The 17,335-nt window shown below is 29.2% G+C and overlaps 115 non-coding genes and 1 pseudogene across 116 annotated transcripts; 64 read left to right on the top strand and 52 right to left on the bottom strand.

The window, feature by feature from the left end:
* Positions 1-91: 91 nt before the first annotated feature.
* Positions 92-112, bottom strand: 21ur-1162. Its single transcript, NR_061324.1, has one exon.
* On the bottom strand, positions 95-115 carry 21ur-15228. Its single transcript, NR_061325.1, has one exon.
* Positions 116-152: 37 nt separating this feature from the next.
* 21ur-9139 lies at positions 153-173 on the bottom strand. Its single transcript, NR_061326.1, has one exon.
* A 475-nt stretch (positions 174-648) lies between these two features.
* 21ur-13072 lies at positions 649-669 on the top strand. The gene has a single exon (NR_061327.1).
* 21ur-1330 lies at positions 653-673 on the top strand. Its single transcript, NR_061328.1, has one exon.
* Positions 674-774: 101 nt separating this feature from the next.
* Positions 775-795, top strand: 21ur-3501. Its single transcript, NR_061329.1, has one exon.
* Positions 796-959: 164 nt separating this feature from the next.
* On the top strand, positions 960-980 carry 21ur-12789. Its single transcript, NR_061330.1, has one exon.
* A 62-nt stretch (positions 981-1,042) lies between these two features.
* On the top strand, positions 1,043-1,063 carry 21ur-8144. The gene has a single exon (NR_061331.1).
* Positions 1,064-1,235: 172 nt separating this feature from the next.
* Positions 1,236-1,256, top strand: 21ur-10558. The gene has a single exon (NR_061332.1).
* Positions 1,237-1,257, top strand: 21ur-724. Its single transcript, NR_061333.1, has one exon.
* 21ur-15480 lies at positions 1,238-1,258 on the top strand. Its single transcript, NR_061334.1, has one exon.
* A 216-nt stretch (positions 1,259-1,474) lies between these two features.
* Positions 1,475-1,495, top strand: 21ur-12538. Its single transcript, NR_061335.1, has one exon.
* A 128-nt stretch (positions 1,496-1,623) lies between these two features.
* 21ur-1150 lies at positions 1,624-1,644 on the top strand. Its single transcript, NR_061336.1, has one exon.
* Positions 1,645-1,961: 317 nt separating this feature from the next.
* Positions 1,962-1,982, top strand: 21ur-4826. The gene has a single exon (NR_061337.1).
* A 361-nt stretch (positions 1,983-2,343) lies between these two features.
* Positions 2,344-2,364, top strand: 21ur-2545. Its single transcript, NR_061338.1, has one exon.
* A 572-nt stretch (positions 2,365-2,936) lies between these two features.
* On the top strand, positions 2,937-2,957 carry 21ur-2661. The gene has a single exon (NR_061339.1).
* Positions 2,958-3,369: 412 nt separating this feature from the next.
* Positions 3,370-3,390, top strand: 21ur-1143. The gene has a single exon (NR_061340.1).
* 21ur-2129 lies at positions 3,373-3,393 on the top strand. The gene has a single exon (NR_061341.1).
* Positions 3,394-3,518: 125 nt separating this feature from the next.
* On the top strand, positions 3,519-3,539 carry 21ur-2636. The gene has a single exon (NR_061342.1).
* Positions 3,540-3,863: 324 nt separating this feature from the next.
* Positions 3,864-3,884, top strand: 21ur-6195. The gene has a single exon (NR_061343.1).
* On the top strand, positions 3,865-3,885 carry 21ur-14225. Its single transcript, NR_061344.1, has one exon.
* A 73-nt stretch (positions 3,886-3,958) lies between these two features.
* 21ur-5493 lies at positions 3,959-3,979 on the top strand. The gene has a single exon (NR_061345.1).
* Positions 3,980-4,263: 284 nt separating this feature from the next.
* 21ur-8683 lies at positions 4,264-4,284 on the top strand. Its single transcript, NR_061346.1, has one exon.
* 21ur-1782 lies at positions 4,276-4,296 on the bottom strand. Its single transcript, NR_061347.1, has one exon.
* Positions 4,297-4,517: 221 nt separating this feature from the next.
* On the bottom strand, positions 4,518-4,538 carry 21ur-407. The gene has a single exon (NR_061348.1).
* Positions 4,539-4,605: 67 nt separating this feature from the next.
* On the top strand, positions 4,606-4,626 carry 21ur-11833. Its single transcript, NR_061349.1, has one exon.
* On the top strand, positions 4,607-4,627 carry 21ur-6316. Its single transcript, NR_061350.1, has one exon.
* On the top strand, positions 4,608-4,628 carry 21ur-12795. The gene has a single exon (NR_061351.1).
* A 166-nt stretch (positions 4,629-4,794) lies between these two features.
* Positions 4,795-4,815, bottom strand: 21ur-13336. Its single transcript, NR_061352.1, has one exon.
* On the bottom strand, positions 4,799-4,819 carry 21ur-9110. Its single transcript, NR_061353.1, has one exon.
* A 442-nt stretch (positions 4,820-5,261) lies between these two features.
* 21ur-14886 lies at positions 5,262-5,282 on the top strand. The gene has a single exon (NR_061354.1).
* Positions 5,265-5,285, top strand: 21ur-10497. Its single transcript, NR_061355.1, has one exon.
* A 36-nt stretch (positions 5,286-5,321) lies between these two features.
* Positions 5,322-5,342, bottom strand: 21ur-4210. Its single transcript, NR_061356.1, has one exon.
* Positions 5,343-6,008: 666 nt separating this feature from the next.
* 21ur-12007 lies at positions 6,009-6,029 on the top strand. Its single transcript, NR_061357.1, has one exon.
* 21ur-14851 lies at positions 6,010-6,030 on the top strand. Its single transcript, NR_061358.1, has one exon.
* Positions 6,013-6,033, top strand: 21ur-2083. The gene has a single exon (NR_061359.1).
* A 183-nt stretch (positions 6,034-6,216) lies between these two features.
* Positions 6,217-6,237, bottom strand: 21ur-4717. Its single transcript, NR_061360.1, has one exon.
* Positions 6,238-6,289: 52 nt separating this feature from the next.
* Positions 6,290-6,310, top strand: 21ur-14281. The gene has a single exon (NR_061361.1).
* A 147-nt stretch (positions 6,311-6,457) lies between these two features.
* 21ur-11962 lies at positions 6,458-6,478 on the bottom strand. Its single transcript, NR_061362.1, has one exon.
* 21ur-649 lies at positions 6,461-6,481 on the bottom strand. The gene has a single exon (NR_061363.1).
* Positions 6,482-6,616: 135 nt separating this feature from the next.
* Positions 6,617-6,637, top strand: 21ur-9465. Its single transcript, NR_061364.1, has one exon.
* Positions 6,638-6,668: 31 nt separating this feature from the next.
* 21ur-10905 lies at positions 6,669-6,689 on the bottom strand. Its single transcript, NR_061365.1, has one exon.
* Positions 6,670-6,690, bottom strand: 21ur-9742. The gene has a single exon (NR_061366.1).
* A 308-nt stretch (positions 6,691-6,998) lies between these two features.
* 21ur-12849 lies at positions 6,999-7,019 on the top strand. Its single transcript, NR_061367.1, has one exon.
* 21ur-5192 lies at positions 7,000-7,020 on the top strand. The gene has a single exon (NR_061368.1).
* Positions 7,021-7,153: 133 nt separating this feature from the next.
* On the bottom strand, positions 7,154-7,174 carry 21ur-11015. Its single transcript, NR_061369.1, has one exon.
* Positions 7,175-7,243: 69 nt separating this feature from the next.
* On the top strand, positions 7,244-7,264 carry 21ur-7361. The gene has a single exon (NR_061370.1).
* Positions 7,265-7,680: 416 nt separating this feature from the next.
* 21ur-14902 lies at positions 7,681-7,701 on the top strand. The gene has a single exon (NR_061371.1).
* Positions 7,702-7,816: 115 nt separating this feature from the next.
* On the top strand, positions 7,817-7,837 carry 21ur-76. Its single transcript, NR_061372.1, has one exon.
* On the bottom strand, positions 7,827-7,847 carry 21ur-14388. Its single transcript, NR_061373.1, has one exon.
* Positions 7,831-7,851, bottom strand: 21ur-8566. The gene has a single exon (NR_061374.1).
* A 167-nt stretch (positions 7,852-8,018) lies between these two features.
* On the bottom strand, positions 8,019-8,039 carry 21ur-13668. The gene has a single exon (NR_061375.1).
* 21ur-4714 lies at positions 8,022-8,042 on the bottom strand. Its single transcript, NR_061376.1, has one exon.
* On the bottom strand, positions 8,023-8,043 carry 21ur-14187. The gene has a single exon (NR_061377.1).
* Positions 8,044-8,197: 154 nt separating this feature from the next.
* Positions 8,198-8,218, top strand: 21ur-1834. Its single transcript, NR_061378.1, has one exon.
* Positions 8,219-8,240: 22 nt separating this feature from the next.
* Y41E3.463 lies at positions 8,241-8,320 on the bottom strand. Its single transcript, NR_101979.1, has one exon. It is a non-coding gene; the product is annotated as an Unclassified non-coding RNA Y41E3.463 (non-coding RNA).
* Positions 8,298-8,318, bottom strand: 21ur-1065. The gene has a single exon (NR_061379.1).
* A 257-nt stretch (positions 8,321-8,577) lies between the features above and the next one.
* Positions 8,578-8,598, top strand: 21ur-4825. The gene has a single exon (NR_061380.1).
* Positions 8,581-8,601, top strand: 21ur-3907. The gene has a single exon (NR_061381.1).
* Positions 8,602-8,630: 29 nt separating this feature from the next.
* 21ur-5377 lies at positions 8,631-8,651 on the bottom strand. Its single transcript, NR_061382.1, has one exon.
* Positions 8,634-8,654, bottom strand: 21ur-925. The gene has a single exon (NR_061383.1).
* A 398-nt stretch (positions 8,655-9,052) lies between these two features.
* 21ur-2482 lies at positions 9,053-9,073 on the top strand. Its single transcript, NR_061384.1, has one exon.
* A 451-nt stretch (positions 9,074-9,524) lies between these two features.
* On the top strand, positions 9,525-9,545 carry 21ur-2784. The gene has a single exon (NR_061385.1).
* Positions 9,546-9,857: 312 nt separating this feature from the next.
* 21ur-2025 lies at positions 9,858-9,878 on the bottom strand. The gene has a single exon (NR_061386.1).
* 21ur-4143 lies at positions 9,861-9,881 on the bottom strand. The gene has a single exon (NR_061387.1).
* Positions 9,882-10,010: 129 nt separating this feature from the next.
* On the top strand, positions 10,011-10,031 carry 21ur-2792. The gene has a single exon (NR_061388.1).
* Positions 10,032-10,539: 508 nt separating this feature from the next.
* Positions 10,540-10,809, top strand: Y41E3.20 (annotated as a pseudogene). The gene has a single exon. A coding segment is annotated over exon 1 (270 nt).
* Positions 10,810-11,058: 249 nt separating this feature from the next.
* 21ur-7035 lies at positions 11,059-11,079 on the bottom strand. The gene has a single exon (NR_061389.1).
* Positions 11,080-11,167: 88 nt separating this feature from the next.
* On the bottom strand, positions 11,168-11,188 carry 21ur-10312. Its single transcript, NR_061390.1, has one exon.
* Positions 11,189-11,254: 66 nt separating this feature from the next.
* 21ur-8944 lies at positions 11,255-11,275 on the top strand. The gene has a single exon (NR_061391.1).
* A 32-nt stretch (positions 11,276-11,307) lies between these two features.
* On the bottom strand, positions 11,308-11,328 carry 21ur-329. The gene has a single exon (NR_061392.1).
* An 85-nt stretch (positions 11,329-11,413) lies between these two features.
* 21ur-12206 lies at positions 11,414-11,434 on the bottom strand. Its single transcript, NR_061393.1, has one exon.
* A 34-nt stretch (positions 11,435-11,468) lies between these two features.
* Positions 11,469-11,489, bottom strand: 21ur-953. Its single transcript, NR_061394.1, has one exon.
* A 290-nt stretch (positions 11,490-11,779) lies between these two features.
* On the bottom strand, positions 11,780-11,800 carry 21ur-3663. The gene has a single exon (NR_061395.1).
* Positions 11,801-11,948: 148 nt separating this feature from the next.
* 21ur-1592 lies at positions 11,949-11,969 on the bottom strand. Its single transcript, NR_061396.1, has one exon.
* Positions 11,970-12,000: 31 nt separating this feature from the next.
* 21ur-15623 lies at positions 12,001-12,021 on the bottom strand. The gene has a single exon (NR_061397.1).
* Positions 12,002-12,022, bottom strand: 21ur-2416. The gene has a single exon (NR_061398.1).
* A 65-nt stretch (positions 12,023-12,087) lies between these two features.
* On the top strand, positions 12,088-12,108 carry 21ur-8745. Its single transcript, NR_061399.1, has one exon.
* On the top strand, positions 12,091-12,111 carry 21ur-2116. Its single transcript, NR_061400.1, has one exon.
* A 41-nt stretch (positions 12,112-12,152) lies between these two features.
* 21ur-14918 lies at positions 12,153-12,173 on the top strand. Its single transcript, NR_061401.1, has one exon.
* Positions 12,174-12,463: 290 nt separating this feature from the next.
* 21ur-14354 lies at positions 12,464-12,484 on the bottom strand. Its single transcript, NR_061402.1, has one exon.
* Positions 12,465-12,485, bottom strand: 21ur-8513. Its single transcript, NR_061403.1, has one exon.
* Positions 12,486-12,644: 159 nt separating this feature from the next.
* 21ur-4869 lies at positions 12,645-12,665 on the top strand. The gene has a single exon (NR_061404.1).
* Positions 12,666-12,750: 85 nt separating this feature from the next.
* Positions 12,751-12,771, top strand: 21ur-4539. Its single transcript, NR_061405.1, has one exon.
* A 174-nt stretch (positions 12,772-12,945) lies between these two features.
* 21ur-4235 lies at positions 12,946-12,966 on the bottom strand. The gene has a single exon (NR_061406.1).
* A 195-nt stretch (positions 12,967-13,161) lies between these two features.
* 21ur-2415 lies at positions 13,162-13,182 on the bottom strand. Its single transcript, NR_061407.1, has one exon.
* Positions 13,165-13,185, bottom strand: 21ur-12414. Its single transcript, NR_061408.1, has one exon.
* Positions 13,186-13,306: 121 nt separating this feature from the next.
* 21ur-5900 lies at positions 13,307-13,327 on the bottom strand. Its single transcript, NR_061409.1, has one exon.
* A 68-nt stretch (positions 13,328-13,395) lies between these two features.
* Positions 13,396-13,416, top strand: 21ur-4447. Its single transcript, NR_061410.1, has one exon.
* Positions 13,417-13,548: 132 nt separating this feature from the next.
* Positions 13,549-13,569, bottom strand: 21ur-3960. Its single transcript, NR_061411.1, has one exon.
* 21ur-15130 lies at positions 13,553-13,573 on the bottom strand. The gene has a single exon (NR_061412.1).
* Positions 13,574-13,753: 180 nt separating this feature from the next.
* Positions 13,754-13,774, bottom strand: 21ur-1445. Its single transcript, NR_061413.1, has one exon.
* 21ur-15211 lies at positions 13,757-13,777 on the bottom strand. Its single transcript, NR_061414.1, has one exon.
* Positions 13,778-13,954: 177 nt separating this feature from the next.
* Positions 13,955-13,975, bottom strand: 21ur-4183. Its single transcript, NR_061415.1, has one exon.
* Positions 13,976-14,104: 129 nt separating this feature from the next.
* On the top strand, positions 14,105-14,125 carry 21ur-3891. The gene has a single exon (NR_061416.1).
* 21ur-2060 lies at positions 14,108-14,128 on the top strand. Its single transcript, NR_061417.1, has one exon.
* A 134-nt stretch (positions 14,129-14,262) lies between these two features.
* Positions 14,263-14,283, top strand: 21ur-7738. Its single transcript, NR_061418.1, has one exon.
* Positions 14,284-14,353: 70 nt separating this feature from the next.
* Positions 14,354-14,374, bottom strand: 21ur-4656. Its single transcript, NR_061419.1, has one exon.
* Positions 14,375-14,413: 39 nt separating this feature from the next.
* 21ur-7926 lies at positions 14,414-14,434 on the bottom strand. The gene has a single exon (NR_061420.1).
* Positions 14,435-15,316: 882 nt separating this feature from the next.
* Positions 15,317-15,337, top strand: 21ur-2381. Its single transcript, NR_061421.1, has one exon.
* Positions 15,338-15,507: 170 nt separating this feature from the next.
* 21ur-12812 lies at positions 15,508-15,528 on the top strand. The gene has a single exon (NR_061422.1).
* A 112-nt stretch (positions 15,529-15,640) lies between these two features.
* Positions 15,641-15,661, top strand: 21ur-8054. The gene has a single exon (NR_061423.1).
* A 248-nt stretch (positions 15,662-15,909) lies between these two features.
* On the top strand, positions 15,910-15,930 carry 21ur-66. Its single transcript, NR_061424.1, has one exon.
* A 204-nt stretch (positions 15,931-16,134) lies between these two features.
* Positions 16,135-16,155, top strand: 21ur-8134. Its single transcript, NR_061425.1, has one exon.
* On the top strand, positions 16,136-16,156 carry 21ur-3260. Its single transcript, NR_061426.1, has one exon.
* 21ur-12760 lies at positions 16,138-16,158 on the top strand. Its single transcript, NR_061427.1, has one exon.
* 21ur-7838 lies at positions 16,139-16,159 on the top strand. The gene has a single exon (NR_061428.1).
* A 147-nt stretch (positions 16,160-16,306) lies between these two features.
* Positions 16,307-16,327, bottom strand: 21ur-2970. The gene has a single exon (NR_061429.1).
* Positions 16,328-16,357: 30 nt separating this feature from the next.
* Positions 16,358-16,378, top strand: 21ur-9466. The gene has a single exon (NR_061430.1).
* Positions 16,379-16,625: 247 nt separating this feature from the next.
* 21ur-1961 lies at positions 16,626-16,646 on the top strand. Its single transcript, NR_061431.1, has one exon.
* On the top strand, positions 16,627-16,647 carry 21ur-12552. Its single transcript, NR_061432.1, has one exon.
* On the top strand, positions 16,632-16,652 carry 21ur-15043. The gene has a single exon (NR_061433.1).
* Positions 16,653-16,883: 231 nt separating this feature from the next.
* Positions 16,884-16,904, bottom strand: 21ur-3296. Its single transcript, NR_061434.1, has one exon.
* Positions 16,905-16,994: 90 nt separating this feature from the next.
* On the bottom strand, positions 16,995-17,015 carry 21ur-8238. Its single transcript, NR_061435.1, has one exon.
* 21ur-12011 lies at positions 16,999-17,019 on the bottom strand. Its single transcript, NR_061436.1, has one exon.
* 21ur-13965 lies at positions 17,000-17,020 on the bottom strand. Its single transcript, NR_061437.1, has one exon.
* Positions 17,021-17,335: the final 315 nt, after the last annotated feature.

Genomic DNA, 17,335 nt, shown 5'->3' on the forward strand with positions numbered 1-17,335 from the left:
CATATTTTTCACAAATCAGTCATTTGATGAGAACTTGAAAATAATTATTTCGAATTGAAAATTAAATGTTTCAAACAATGACAACGAAATAAAAGTTTGTAGATTTCTGGTAATAATAGACAATAAATGGGTAGATTTATAATATGACATTGATACAGTGACTCACAATTACATTCAAATAATTTGTACAGCGTAAAATGTATCAATTACCTGAAACACATTTATAAATTTTTTTGAAATTTTTTTAAAACTGTCTGGTTTTAAATAGAGTGTATTTCAATTTCTCTATGACTTCAACAAATGGTCTCGCCACGACCCACATATTGATTTTCAAAAATAGTTTTAAAATCTATAGCAGGCGCGTGGCGAGACCTTTTCGCATAAAAGCGCCCTCTTTCGAAGACGTAGAGGAATAATATGGCATGTACAGGTTTGGAAGCTTTTGCAGTTTTTTTTTTGAATTTTTAACATTCTATTATATGCCTCATATTTTGTCGGGTGTACAAATTTTTTAAAACGACTTCACATTTTAAAAATCAACATTTTTAATAAAGTTCAGTTCATCCATAAAATTTTGTAGTTGTTGAAATTCGAAAAGAAATTACTGTTTCAATGGCAGATTTAAATAATTTGAACTGTTACTTTTAGTTACTGGGACTTCCTAAACGGTTTTATTATTACTATACTCCTTGATATCATTCAGTGTTGTATTTTAAAAATTATATCTTCTGTTTCAAGTTGTTAACAAATTTGCAATTTTGGAAAGAAGTTTAATAACAATTGCAGACGGCTAATTAGTTTTTAGAATTACACTCGGATTAGATAAAGTTAAGGGCAAAAACACAGAAATTATATGAAATTGTGGAATTTTTTGTCGAAACGAATCTTGTAATGGTGTGAGCTCATATCTTGTCGGCTGCACACTTTTCACAAAAAGTTTCAGTATTTCACAATGTCAGTTTAGAAATTAGTTAGTGTTGCAAAATACACATTTTTACTGTTTCAATAACATATTTTAAACAATTCAACTGTTATCGTTTGATGTGTTTCTATCGTTTCGTAGACTGCTGGAATTCAATATCTCTGGAGATCTTAACTTGACAAAAACATACATGCTGAAATCTGATAACATTAACCGGGCTGTTATTTCAATTAGACCGGACAGTGTTGTATTTGAAAAATTGAATTATCTGTTACAAGCAGTTGATATATTTGACATTTTATAATCAGTTTCATTTAAGCAATTGCAGGTAATAGAGCATTTTGGGATTGAAAGTTACATTTTCATAAATACATGCACTTGACAGTCGTATTTGTGAAAATCTTTTGAATATTCGAAAATTAGAGCCAGTCGGAGCGATTTTTGCATGGTGTTAAATACTTCGAATCTTCAGTTTTTGATTAGACTTTGCGAATTGAAATGTTCACTGTTTCATTGTCATATTATTAATTATCAAACTTTTAGCTATTCTATTAAATTCTTTTTATCTATGTAATAAAAAAACACAACTTGAATATTACTTCATTAAAATCAGAATCACCCATTTTTAAAATTTTTTTTTTTTTAATTTAGAAAACCTGCTTCAAAAAGTTGATAAATAATCACTAGAAATTAGTTAGTGTTACATTTTGATTTATGAACTGCAGAATGTTGGTATTTGAAAGATAAAATTCTGTTTAATTAAATTTTTCAGACAACTTATTTTGAGAATTCGAGTTAATTAAATTTCCGTTTTCCTGGGCGAAAGTTCATGCTAGAGAAGTACTGAAAAATATTACATTCTTCGTTGATAGAATTGTCGCAATTGCCAATATTTTGTCGGCTGCGTACTTTTACAACTCAATAAACTTTTATTTCACTTGAAAATATAATTTCTCGTGTGAAATTAGTTGTTGCAAATGAAAAAAAAATTACTGTTTCATAGTCATATTTTAATCAACTTAGATGTTACCGACGGCAATAGACAACACTTTGAGTTTCAGCAGGTTTTATATGTTGTGGTGTAATCTAAGTTTCTGACAGTTGAATATTGGAAAAAATGTTAAATATGTTTAAGTAGTTGATAAATTAGATGCAATGGAATCATGAAAGTTCACACATCTGGATTTGCCTGTGAAACTGAAAATTTGGCTATTTCGCTTATTTTTGCAAAATACAAAAAAACAATTATAAAATTAGAAACATTCAATATTCTCTCAACAGTAATTTTCCCATCTCATATTATTCTTCAAAAAAATAAAGCGTATGCAGAAGTTTCAAAAAAAAGGCACTCGATTTCTGCAGATCCCAAATTTTGTCGGCTGCACATTATTCATAAAATGCTACAATTTTTTACGAATTAGTGAACTGTGAAGTGACTAGCTAATAACATACATGTATACGTTAGTTATTTATTTATTTATTTATTCATCATGGAAACAAAAAGAATATGATAGGAAAAACATAACCGGTTATGATATTTACACGTGTAGATGAATAAATTAAAATAAACTCGGCCCGACAGAGCGCGAGTTTAAGTGAGAGGGAAAGAGATCAGAATTTAGATATTTGACAATCAACAAGCGAAAGGAATTGTGATGGGGAGAGGAAAAAGCTAGAGTTGCGTACAATGCTATTCCATATTGGCACTACTTGGGAGAAAAAGCTACGACATTTGGGATTTTTAATTTTAATCAGCATCGGACGACGAGACGAGTTAGCAAGCGTAACAAAGTCACTGCTTTTTGGGAAGTGCGCTGCGCCGGTAAGAATTTTGTATAGAACCAATAGTTGGGCTCTTAGGCGGAGAGAGCGGGCTGATGAAATTCCTAGAATTTTTAGTCGGTTTTCGTAGGATTTACATATAACTTTCAAAAGTTTGAACCCGATTGCTGCAAATCCCAAATTTTGTTGGCTGCATACTATTCATAAAAGGATATATGATTTTTCAAATCAGTGGAGAATCCTATAAGCAGTTGATATATAAAATTTTGCATGGAGTTTATCGTTTCGAAGGCAAAATTTTTAATATTTCAATGTCTTTCTTTATTTATTCGTTCCATATATAGTTGGTTTGTAGGTTCACGACATTAAATTTCAAGGGAGATTTTAACTGTGTGTTCATTTTCAGACCGTGATGTGATTTTACTGGAATCAGATATATTTCTAAGCAAATTAATTTTCTGAACTCACAAGTCACATTGACGACTGTTAAAATGATTTCAAAAAAATTCAACTACAATTTTGTAGAAATAATAATAATAATTTAGCACTTGATAACTTTTGATAAAACTGGAAGCGCTGGGAACTTGAAAACAGAAAATAAGGTTTGAAAATTTCAAAGCCGGCTTCAGGTTGAGGTCTAATAATATCATTACTTTTTTGTTAGTTATTAGAAGTTCATCGGGTGATTTCTTGTTTAAAATTTTTTTAGTTTTGAATTTTTTTTGCTAGTTCGTTGATTTTTGAATATTATTACTTTAAAATATCTCCACTGTTTCTATTAGCTGACAAATATGTGATTATTTCATTCCGTTGTTCCATCCATTTTTCTACAATGACCTTTTTATTAACATTTAAATCCATTTTTCTACAATAATAAAAGGATTTTATGTCGTAATTTTTAACTAGGCGCATATTTAACATAAATGCCATGTTATAGTTTATTTTACTGTAATACTATAAAAATTCATATCTTGAAAAATTATAAAAGTATCAAACAATCCAATTATAGGAAAACATATGAGAGATATTTTTCCTTAAGACAATTGAAATTTTTTGACTTCTAAACTTTAACAATTGAGTTTGACGGCTCATCAAAAAAAAAGTACAAAATTTTACATTTCATATTGGTTTCTTATATGACTCCAGTCGTATTGCCCAGTTTGCACGATTTCGGTGATGATTTCGAAATTTAATACTTTTTTTCGTAGTCTGTTTTAGATTCGCCATTTATCTTGTGAATTTCTCTAATTCCAATTTGCCGACTGCGTAAAGCTTAGTTTGATCATCAAAATTTTTTGCTCATATTGATAAGCTTTTACATTTCAAGCCATGTAACAAAACTCTTCGCTTACTATTCTTGAGTAGAACCGCTAAATTTTCTTAAAACGTCCGTTAATTTTTCTAGATTTCAATGAAATTCCCAGCACAAAAAGTAATATTAAATGATTTCGACATTGTAAACATGTTTAAAGGTGGAAGTTGAAGGAATCAATTTTTTTAAGTTGAAAATTTACTGTTTCAAGTGGTGCAATAATAACAGAGTCTCGTCACAAAGTTAATATTTTACATTTGCACAATACTTTAATAAACTAATGCCATATTTTAGTAATAATTATAAATAAAAACAATTTAAAACAGAATTTTCTCCAATCGCAATTTCACACTTGAAAACACGGTACTATTCGTTGAGTTATCACATCTAGTTGAAACAGTAGATTTTTTCAATGGAATTTTATTTTATGGTAAATATGATCACAGTTGGGAGTGGCCAATCATATTTTAACTAAAGCTATTTCTAGTTTTTATTCGATAATGGTGAGATGTCGAAAAACTAATGAAAGAATTAAGATAGTTGCATTTTCATAACCTTCATAAAACATTATAAATTTTAACAGGAAATATTTTTACGAACAATAACAAAAGCTAAAAGCTTCGAAACTCAAACTTCTTTAAAAAAAAAAACCAAGTTAATTAAAAGATACTTTTTCAAAAGAAGTTTCAAGGCTGCATAGTGTTTTTTTTCTCTATAACTGCCTTCAAGAATAATGCAAAAGCAAATTTTGGAACCCAATGAAAGTTGAATGAAGTAAGTCAAATATACGAAAGAACGAAGAAGCGTCATTCAAAATGAGTTACACTTTTTATGATCTTTCAGAAACAGTGAAATTTTGAACTAGACAGGTTTGCAAAAAAAAAAAATTTTTATCGGCAATTCCTTTTTCCTCATAAACTTTCTAATTGAAAAATCAAATGTGGTTGCGTCAAGAATGTATCAGTTCACCTAATTAAAAAAATAAAATGGAGAAACTATAACAAATTTCTGGTCAGGCAACATATTTTAGATGACATTTCAGGGGTCTCCGCATGTATTCTCGTTAGTATTTGTGCCACTAAGGCATGCCTAATTAATTATTTCAATTTAATGTTTTTAATAACGACTGGTTTAAAAAATTTTTCAACAATTCTGGAACTTACTTTTTTTTTGAAGTCTCGATTTTAAAACAAAAACCACACGGTTTCACATTATTCACTTAAACCTGAATAATTTTAAAATCATTGACCTTCAAGAACAATGCAAAAGCAAATTTTGGAACCCAATGAAAGTTGAATGAAGTAAGTCAAATATACGAAAGAACTAGCGTCATTCAAAATGAGTTACACTTTTTATGATTTTTCAGAAACAGTGAAATTTTGAACTAGACAGGTTTGCAAAAAAGTGCCAAAAACTGTGAAAATATTTCAAATTTTCCAATTGAAAAGCGTTATCAGAATGATCGCGTAGCAAATATTTGTATAACTGTAACCTTATTAAAGCTCGTGTTAGTGATGAAAGTGTATTTTTCCATAAGCATTGAAGTTAGCTGTGATGGAGGTTATGAAAGTGCAACTATCTTGATTTGGTGTTCCGTCAATAAAGAACTTATCGAATAAAAACTAGAAAAAGCCTTAGTTGACAATTGATTGGCAACTCCCAACTGTATTCATATTCACTTGAAAATAAAATTCCATTGGGATCCGAGTATTGTTTTCTGGTATGCCGTATGTTTTTTACGAAAAAATACTGAACAGAAAATATGAAAACTACTTCAATAAATATTGTTGTATTCTATATATTGTATTCTCGTTAGTATTTGTGCCACTAAGGCATGCCTAATTAATTATTTCAATTTAATGTTTTTAATAACGACTGGTTTAAAAATTTTTTTAAAAATTCTGAAACTTACTTTTTTTTGAAGTCTCGATTTTAAAACAAAAACCACACTGTTTCACATTATTCACTTAAACCTGAATAATTTTAAAATCATTGATGTTACTCGTAATTTTACACCTAAACATTTGTATGTAAATAGTTCATTTTATGCCAACGTATTTTTCATCCTTCTACTATTATAGTCGAGCATTTTATTGGCATCTTCTGCTTTCAATTTTAATGTGCAATACTAATTGTGCGGGACCAGGTTGCCCATTCCCGTTTCAAGTACATTGACTTGTAGTTCTAAAATAATAAATCTAAAATAAATCTAAAATACTTATTAAATATTTCAATTATGTGTTTTTATAAGAACTAGTTGAAACAAATTTTGTTTGAACCTGAAATAAATTTTAAATTTCAAAAACAAGGTGCCACTTCACAATTAAAAGCTGAAAAGTTGAAAAATGCTTATTTGAAATGAATTCTTACTAATAGTATTGCCCCTGAATTTTTCCAGCGCAGATAAGTGATGTTATAAGTGGTGCAATAATAACTAATTTCTAGTGGTTTATACTTTTAAACTAGTATCATATTTTAATTATGATTTTAAATGAAAACTACCTGAAACAGAGTTTTCTCTAATACCAATTTCACACTTGAAAAAAAAACTGTACTTTTTTAAATTCTTCATTTGAATTTGAAATAATAAAAGTAAATGTTCTCAAAAAACGGGGATCTTTTTTATAAATTCCACATGTTCCATCTCCCTTTTTTTTTAAAGATTTCAATAAAATTCCTTTTACTAATAGTAAGAAGCACTTGCAAATATTTTGGAACAGCAATCAATTGAATTTAAAAGCCAGAGCTTTTGATAGATCCTAAATCACCACATACAATTTACTATGTAGTAGGTTTCATGTTCGTAACTGATACCATTACAATTAATTGTCGGTGGTCCTGTTATTAATTTTTTAAATGTTTTTCAGTTGTAAAATGTCAAAATTTTTACAGATTTTGGCATTTTCGTCTTGTAAATGTGTCTAGTTCAAATTTCTACTGTTTCTAAGAGGTCATTAAAGGTGTAACTTTTTTCATTGAATATTGGGCATCCAAATTTTACAAATTTGCATTAACATTGTTCTTATAGGCACTTCGAGAAAACTCCGAAAATACAGCCTTATCATTTTCTGTGTAAAAAAAGCTTGTTTCATTCACTTTCCTCTTTAAAATTTTGATTTTAAGGTTTTTGCATTTATCGTTTAGTATAGAAATTATAAATATTCCATGTTAAAATTTATAATGCTTTATGTAGGTTATGAAAGTGTAATTATTTTAATTAGGTTTAATTTGTTCCTTGTTTCTTTGTTGAATCAAAACCTTAGTTTATCTCAAACAAATCGAGGAATGTTTAATCACATTGCCAGAACAACAGCCAATAATTTTTAAGTTAAAAATCCGACTGTGTTCATTTTTTTAAAATAAAATTCCATTGGGATTTGAGTATTGTTGTTAGCCATGCCACATGACAACCACTTCAGTAAACATTCTGGGAGAGTTATCTCAATCCCTATATATTTTCTGAAAATTCTGAAATTTCCAACACCAAATGCGGCTACGTCAAATAATTATTAGTTCAAAGTTTTAGAAGATCAGGCAAAAACTTGTGGATAAAACTTTTTGGGGATTTCAGCGAGTTGTACAAAACGGGGAAAACCCGTAGCCAATATTATTACCAACATGTTTCATGTTAATTATTAATAAAAACAAAATAATATCTCGTTTGTGAATAATAAGCAGATAAACAAGAATAATTAGACATTTTTTCAATTCATAATTAAACCTGAAAATGTTTTTAAACTTATTAATATTTGCATGTTTCAACTTGTTAAATTAACCCAACAACAGAAAAGTTCATTTAATCTGTCTGAGAAACCCATTGTTGAAAATGAATCGAGTTTATGCCACAATAGTACATAAAGATAGAAACAAGCTGAAACATGTTTTTTCTGTAATTTCAACAGCCCATTCGTTAACCTTTTTGATGCGGACCTGGCAAAAGTTGGGTTTGAATGAATGAAACCAGGTAGCACATTCCCATTGCAAATACAAAACGTCATTGAATTGTGAGAGACAGAGATTTTACCAATAAACAGTTCGGTTATGTGTTTTTAATAAAACCAGTTGAAACAGTTTTTTTTTTCATTTTTTCACAATTTTTTTTTTGAAATCTCAAGTTAAAAACTAAAAATTTGCACTGTTTCTCATTCTCTATTTAAAACTGGACCATTATAAAATATTGATGATAGCGTTGAGTTTATTAAAATGACCAAACCTTTTTTTTTCGACGCCATATTGCAAAAAATGACCTGTGAGATGTTAAACAAGCGAAGTTTTGTTGTAACTCAATTCCTCATACTGTCAATACAATTTCTTAATTTAGATTTCTTATAGAAACAATTTGATACATAACTTCAAAAAATTCAAAATTGATATTTAAAAAAACCTGAACATTAAAAAAAATCTGAACACTTTAAATGTACTGATTGAAGTTCTTACATACTTGCTCTTTAACTTTGTCAGTTTGTCATATCTTCATTGTTTTTAATTTCATCAAAATTTCAAAACATTTTTCTACTGTTTCAAGTTGAGCACTTAATGCTTCGCTCAAAATGAACCAAGATATTGATGAAAAGTGAATATTTAGAAGTGGATCGTAATTCAAAAAAAATGTAGGCATGTACAAAGCAACATCTATTAAAATTGTTAGCTATCCTTTTGAAAATAAAAACTAGTTGGAACATTTTTTTCAAATCCAAAATTTATAAAAATTTAAAAACTGTTTGGCACGTGGGGAAAGTGTTTAAAACTACTCCTATGGTGCCAAAATGATCAAATATCATAGAAAAACTTTCCAAAAAAAATCGGAATTTTTATTGACAGTCGAAAAGTGAGAATTGTTCAGTTTTTGCCACTCTTGGAAGTCGACTAGAAAAAGTTTTTTTTTGAAACGATTCATATAATTTAATTTTTTTTCCATTATTTGTGTTTAACCATTCTTGGGACTGAATTCATTTTGATAGATTGATAAATATTTCATGTTAAAATTTATACTGTTTCATGGAAGTAATGAAAGTCTAATCACTTCAATTAGATGTTCCAAGTTTCTTTAACGCAAACATCGAAAAAACAAGTATAGCAGCCATCAAATATTGTTAGTCAACGCCTAATTGGCATCTCACAACTGTTTTCATACTTATTTTTGTAATTGCAATTCCATTGGGATTCGAGTTTTGTTTTCTGGTATGCCACAGTTAGGTATGTTTTTCACGGAATATTACAAAACAGAAAATATGGGAACTACTTTAGTAAATATTCTGAGTAAGATATCTCAGTCCCTATATATTTTTTAAAATTCTGAAAGTTCCATTATTAAATGTGGCTTCGTCAAAAATGTACTAGTTTAAATGTTTTAGATGAATTCTAATAAATGTCTGGTCAGGCAGCAAGTCGTAGATACCACTTTGTGGTCTCCACGAGTTTTACATAAAGAGCATTATCCCTAGCCAAATTTATCACCATCATGTTTCATGTTAATCGTTTAAAAAAAAAACAAAATAAATATGTCGTTAGAACGAATTTTTATCCACTCAAAAGTAAAATGTTCTGAAACTTATTAATATTTGCTTGTTTTAACTTGTAGTGAGAAAACCGAATAGACATCGGGTGCCCTTTTTGTGAGACACAGGAGAAATTTTCAGGTAAAAAATCGGTACAAAATTTGCAATGCAATATATCGAGTCATATCTGTGTATAAACATAAAAACAAATTGAAAAATTTTTTTCTTTTCAATTTTTTCACAATTAAAAATCTGCCTATTGGTTAATATTTTCGATGAGGCCTGACAAAAATTGATCTTGAATGAACGGATCCCGATAGCACATTCTTATTTCAAGTGCGAATTGTCATTGAATTTTTTAATATCAATATCAACGACCATTTGAACTATCAATATCAACAGTTTGAAACAATATTTTGTCAGAACCAAATTTTTCAATTGAAAACTTCACTGTTTCACATTCTTGTCTTGAGTTTGCCAATTGCGAGAAACTTGATCCGTGTGTTAATCCTGTGTTAATTATTAACAGAAAGTTGCCAATTTTTTGAGCTAATTTTTTTCAAAGGATTTCGCTTCAAAAAATCAAAAATTGTTTAGCTGACATTCAAAAAAAAACGACAGACAATATGAAAAATCCCAAAAAAAAAACGCGATATGCAAATTTAAATTCCCTCTCACATGACAGCTGCCAGACCAATCAGCAACTTGCTCCGCCCATTTTTCCACCAATCAGACAGAGTTCGAAGACGCCGATTGGTTCAAAGTGGGTGGAGCGAATCGCTTATTAGTCTTACAATTCCCATTTCAGAGGAAACTCAAACAGTGGTCATTAGAAGATATAGAGTGGTCCGATTACCTTTCCGACTCTATATCGACTGTCATTTGTGGAGTTTCTTACTATTTTCATGTTCTATAATGCGCCCGACACTTTCCGGGTTTGCCACTAGCTATGTAGCAATGTCGGTAGATGTCGGCTGCTTCTAAAGCAATTTCCACCTGTTTTGCATTCTAAGCAAGTGAGAAAAATGTGTATCTGGAAATGGCAGTTTGGTGTACCTCTCGGGGGGACCCCCTCTTCATTATCGTTCAATTTCGTCTCCTCCTTCTCCTTCTCCAACTCTACTACTTTGCTCCCTTTTTCATCGCAAACCGCCCTAAATCCCTTTTGTTTTTTTTCCATTTCTCTCTCTTCCACCACCCCCAATTTTTTGTCTCTTTCATCATCATTTCATTTGAAGAAAGTCTCTACAATCAACACACGCAAAAAAACAATGAATTCTTTTATTTCTTGGTGAATAATGAACGATTTTGGAAGAAGCGGGTGGCTAAAGTTTTGTTTGAAAATAAAATTAAAGAGTCTAATGTGGGGCGGAGCGTGGCTGTGTGTGAGGATTTGGCATTTTCTTATTGAAGCGGCAACGGCGGAGGCAGTGTCGGATTTCAATTAATATCCGGAATTGGAGAATAATTTTTGAAATTTGTATTGATGGAGGGGGTCTTATTTCATAGCTTAGCTTTGGAGCCGAAACGCCACGTGGAATTCATTTTTTCTTGTCTTCATTAAATTGGGTTTTAGAGGATTTCCAATTTTTGTAGGGTTAGTGAAGCAGTAAAAACCTTTTTTTTTGTATTTAAAAATTCCGATTCTTTAATCATTAAATCATTGAATATTAAACATTAAACATCAAATTTTTACACTTTCATCAAGTCTTTAAAACAGTGTAAACAATTTATCAATAATTTCACCCATTTTTCAGTTTGGAAGCGCTAATTAAAAAAAATATTAAAAATATTGACTGGAACCAGTTCGCGAATTGAATTGTTCATAATTTTCACAATTTTTTTCAATTTATTGAAACAGTATTATTCATTAGTATATTTTGATATATCTCACTTATTCTTACGTACCGATATGTGACATTGTTCACTATTTAAAAGTTGTTCTCATATGTTAGATATGAAAGATTCCATTTGATTAAAACAATCTTTATTTCTAAAACTTTATCAATTTGTTGAAACAGATAATTTTGAAACACACATTCAAACTTATATTAGACATAGTAATTTTTCAGTATTCCAAAAATAATAGGCGCTGAAAAGAACTGCAACTTTCAAAATTAATTATTGCGGCATGCAATTGCTTTTTCCGGAACTAAAAGAAACTACAAACTACAGCCTAATCAGACACATTTATTTCCTTTAGTATGCAAGAACCACCAACAGTAATGTAAACTTTTACGCAAAAAAAAACTGTGTTGTTTCTAGTGAGCAATGCGAGAATGCATATCACTCCTTTTTATTTAGAGAAATTAAAATGTTCGTGTTGAAACAGTAATCTCCTCCGTTTTTTTTTGTTGAAGGAATAATATAAAATTTATTTTTACGGATGAGATAGCTTTCTTCAAATTAGTTTTTAAAAATATATATATATATATTGGCAGATTTGATCTTTCCAATTCATTTTCTTATTCCCTTCCTGACTTGTGTCTTCGTTGAAACGCTTATCGATTAAATAAACCAAATTATTACTGTTTCATCAAGTTATTGAAACATGAGTAAAAATAATAATAAGTTGTTGAGTAAAAATAATAACCCTTTTCAGGAATTGATATTAGGATAGTTACCGATCATTTAAAGCTGAACAAATGACTTAAAGCTGAACAAATGACAAATGAAATTGTGTGGTATTTTTAAACTGGACCTACAAACTCTTTATGAAAAGGTAATTCTTAACTGTTGAAATTTTTGTTGTAAAAGTGGTTTTTGAGGATTATACTTTTTTGCATTGCCCACGAAGAAAGGGGCAATAAGACGTTTTCATATTCCTGTTATCAAAAAAAAAAACTGTTATCTGAATATCAAATTGATTGTTTTTCTATCAAATCTAAAAAATTTTGTGAGCTGACAGTGACACTTTCGCGAATATTGTTACGATTTTTATTTGTTATGGAAACATTTTTTTATCTCGAAATTGGCTCTTCATGTTGGAGAAACACATGATTCATTTTTGAAACAGTAATTTTTGGGTCCAAGTTTGTCGTTATTAAATATTTTTACTCACTAAAGTTTTTAAATATAATTTTTGCCGCTTCAGCGATGTTTCAAGTGTGTCTATGATTTGAAATAACATTTGGCGATGCTCTCAGTTGAGATAAAAAACTTTTAAATGTTTCTCGTAGCTAGCCGTTTACTGTTTTATTAAGTTTTCTTAACAACTTTCAGATGAAATCTTACAATAACACTGAGTTTTTGAATAAAAAGTATCCTATCTAATTTTGTAAATCTCGTTAAATATTGTATAATTTTTCACAAATCAAAAATCAGAAAAAGTATATTTTGAGTTGAGCAGTTTTTTAGTGGTATGAGCTCTTATTTACTGATTATATTTATATCAACAGTGATTTTAAAAATGCTTTCTATTATAAATGTGAACAATTAAACAAAAGTCATAATTGGAAATCGAAAAGAATATGTTGTTTTTATGGAGTTAGTGAAACAGCTTAAATTTGAAAATCTGACCACCAACTTTTTAAATATCAAAAAATTTGAAGAGGAAGGAAATTTTGATGATTTTTTTTACATTGCGTTTTTACGGCAAAAAAATATGCTATTTTATTGTACTTTTTTTGAATTTTAAATTCTTCAAAAATTTGAAAAGGATAGACCTAATAAAATTTGTGGAATAACTATAAAGTTTTGATAAGAATATGAAACCGACTGTTAAACATAATTTGCGTTGTCATTTTTTTGTTTTCTTTTTTTAATGGAGAAGTTGAATACATTGCGCATAATTTTATAGACAATATTTTTTAAGCACTAAAAAATTAATTTTTTACAGTTTCATCAAGGTGATGAAGCAGTACCTTGTTGGAAAATGTCACTAAATTCAAATTGCTTGAAGAATAATTTTTAGATTTCCCGACGGTAAACTTCGTTAGATCAAAATTTGTCAAGTTCGCATATTTCCTAAATAAATTGGATATTCGCTAAAAAAACGGAAAAACTTGAATTTCATGAATTTTCAAACTGTGCGAACGACATAAGAACGACATCGATTGAAGTAAACTATCCTCCTGCAATTAATATGAAAAAGATAAAACAGTTGAATTATTTTTAGTTTCGCAATTGATTTTTTCACAAAATGTGTGTTGCTTTTTGCGCTGATGCTAGGGCTAATAAATTCAATACAATATTTTACAATCCTGAAGAAAATCTGAAACGGCGCATTGGACGCTTATCGATGAAATCGAAAATGGCATAATAGCTTTTAAAAATTCTACCAATTATAGCAATATGCTGAAAAAGTTAATTTTTTAAATTAGAAGCGACATCGAAAAATAGGAAAAATTGTGATTTTAGCTAAAAATATGCCTTTTTCCAGAACTTTGACCACCGCTATAACTCTTTTTTTGAGAAATTTTCAAAACGTCTTTGAAATTTCGTAGTTGAGAAAACACGTCATTAAAACGACAAGAACTGATAAAATATGAGAACAAATTGAAATAGTTTTTTTCTCGGTCTTTTTTTCAAACATTTTTTCCAATAATGTTTCATTGAGTTTTTAACTTATAATAATTGTTCAAACTTTAATGTTGCGAAATTTTCAAAGTCTTGAGCGTTATTATAAATAAATTCAAAAATTCAAGCAGATTCTATAATAAATCACCTAGGTTTAGTTCTTCAAGTCTCGCAAATTTTCTGCTGTTTCACGATATTTGTATAGTTTCAAGTGAAAATAGCAAAATCAGTTTAATCTTTTTTTTAACAAATAAAAAACACCTTTTCCGGTAGACAATATTGTGAATTGCAGAGTTTTTGCTTCCCACGAAATGTCACTTTGATCGAGGCTTAATGAACGGATTAAAAATTGCAAAAAAGTACAAATAATATAAGGAAGTTGAAACAATATTTTTGAACATATTATTACTGCAGAAATAATAATGAAAAAAATTACTTTTGTGAAACAGATTTTTTTTTCCGAAAAAAAAATCTTAAAAATATGCAAAAATCCGCCAGACACCCTAACCCAAACACCAAAAATCAGGCGCCTGTTTCCAAAATCAATGACTACTTGAAAATTTGTGAAGAAGTGGTGGCAGGGCAAGATAATGAGGTGAAGCACACTGGGAGCTCTCGGAGCTGCACTCATCCTTGCCAATTTGTTGAGGAAACTCACTTAGAATAAGAGTTCAACCGACGACCCCCCTTTTCTCGACACTTCATCCTGATTTGGCCATTTTACTTTCCGGCGGGGAGAAGCTTTATGTTCCTTAGTACTGCGGTGTTTGAATTTGAATTTTGAATCTTTTGAATATTTTTTAAAGTTAAAACAGGATAGATTTTCTGTCGCAAATAATGTAGGTGGCATTTCGAAAAATAAATTGAATATTAAAAATGTCACTGTTTCTAAAGTAAGTGAAATCAACTTGTTGAATGAAAATAGTAAATTTACCAAGTTTTTAGTAAATTTGAATGCATTTCATATTTTAAAAATTAGTCGGTTTTCAACTGTTCCTTGAGGTTTCGCGAGAATTTTTTTAAATTGCAATTCATTTTTTTGCATGCGACAGTTGAAAAAATCTACTTGCAAAGTTTAAACCTGCTATTCAATAGTCTTCAAAAGTAATACAAAATTATTTTAAAAAAAGTTTTCCAGCATCAATTTATTAAAGAAAATATTTTGAAAACGTTTCTGTTCCAAGAAATCTAGGAAAATATTGGAAAAAATTCAATCAATTTTCTTGAAAAATAAATCACTGTTTCAAAACTAAGTGAAATTAATTGATTGAGTGATAAAAGTGTTGATTGTTTGGTCAAGTTTGCTCAAGTTTAATAGAATTGTTATATTTGATAAAATCAGGGCTTTTATATATTTTGCTAAAAATTTTCGAGATCGTGCAATACAATAGTTTTCAAAATATATAGAAAATTATAAAAAACAAGTTTCACTGTTTCACGATTGAAATTAATCAATTTCAGTACAATTTCAGTGTTTGTTTCTTTAAATGACATACATTTCAAATAAAATCGAATATGATTTCAAATTTTAAATTAACACCTAATTTTGAAAATGTTTTCACTGTTTCATGGAAAATTAAAGATTTCGATGCATTTAATAGTAAGCACTTTGGTGTTTGAATTGAGTTTGAATCAAAGTTATTGCCTTAAATTTAGATTTCTGAGTCATTTTCACCAATATTTGCACTTTGGACTAGTAATTTCCAACTTCATAATGGAAAATGCCATGAAAGGAGCCCCAAAAAAGTAGGTAAATAGACATATCTTACACAATTGAACCTGTTCCGATTTCTGAAAAAGTTTTTGGAGTGGGTAGGTTTTAGAGTTTACTGTTTCATCATATTTTTAGATATTGAAGGTTTTTTTTTTAAATTTGATATTGTAGATTTCTCCGGCGGTTTTTCCTTCAATTTTTCCAATTGAGAATATTTTATTCCATTTCACTCTGAGAATTAATTTTACTTTAATGTTTAAAAACTAAAGCTTCTGAAGTATTTAGGCAGGCAGATACTTTTTAAGGTTCAACTTGCATGATTTGACTGTGATTTGAGTGTGTGACTGTTTCAAAGTGTTCATAAGTTTGAGAGTGAATTTCTGATGGATTATTTCATGTCTTCGGTTTCATTTTCTCATTTTCATCAATTTGCTGAAAAACAAATAGGAAATGACAAAAAAGTTCACGTATGCTTTAGCACAAGGCACGGATTGAGGTGAAAGGCAGGCAGGCGTTTTAACGCCTACATGGAAGCTCTACGTATTCTTTCAAAATAAAAAAAAACCAGTTTCAAGAATTTAATTTAGGTGAAACATTTATGTTTCATTTGATCGTTCCCCGAAAATGTTATTAATTAAAAGGGAATTGCTGTCAAAATCCCTTTTTCAAAATCCCTAAAAGGCTTCTTCCTAAAATAGGCAGGTACTTTTTCAGGATCCATATGCCTGATTTGAGTCTGCTCACAGCCTGAAAACTTTGTAAGCCTTCAGATTTTTAACTGGAAAAAAACTTTAAAAACCTTTTTTTCAGCAATTTATTTTCAGAAATTATCTGCTGTTTCATTAAATTTGTTTATTTTCGTATACATTTGTTTTTCGTTGTGCATCCGTTTGGCAATAGATTGTTTTAAAACCACAAAAAAATATACAAAACGAATAAAATATTTCCTGAAAGTTGTTAGTTTCCGTAATTTCTGATCCGCTATTTTAGTATTTCCTGTTATTTTTTCTTCACTTGATAATAATTTGAAATGTTGTGCTATCTATGAAATTATGGCTTCTCTTTCGATATTTTCTTATCACGATCTCTCTCTTTTCCGGATTATCTTCTTGCTTTGGTTTTTAGATTATTTTTCTAGTTTGTCATTTCGAATATCGAACGTTTTTTCATAATTGTACTGAAAAGTTATCAACTCATTGAAACATTATTTGCAATTTGGAAGTCATTTATCATATATTAGTTATTTAATATTATTGTACCACGTAGTGATCAAATTCCTATTTTTTTAAGTTATTTTTTTCAAAATATCCTGAAACCATAATTTTTAAAAATAAGCTTAATTGTAACTAATTAATTCTTTACTAATTTTTTTGTCGGTATGTTTCAATAATAATTGTTTTTTCTAATGTTTCCGTTGATATTTAACTTTGTAACAAAACGAATATATTAAAAAATTAAAAATATGGTTTGCAAAGATATTCGAATTACCGTTATCTTTGTAAATTCGGAAAAAAAAATATACGTTGTGAAATTTTCATCATCTTGTAAAATTTACGGTTTCACTTATGTTTTGAATGTTAAGTTTGTCT

This window comes from Caenorhabditis elegans, chromosome IV (assembly GCF_000002985.6).
Source record: "Caenorhabditis elegans chromosome IV".
NCBI classification, from domain to species: domain Eukaryota; kingdom Metazoa; phylum Nematoda; class Chromadorea; order Rhabditida; family Rhabditidae; genus Caenorhabditis; species Caenorhabditis elegans.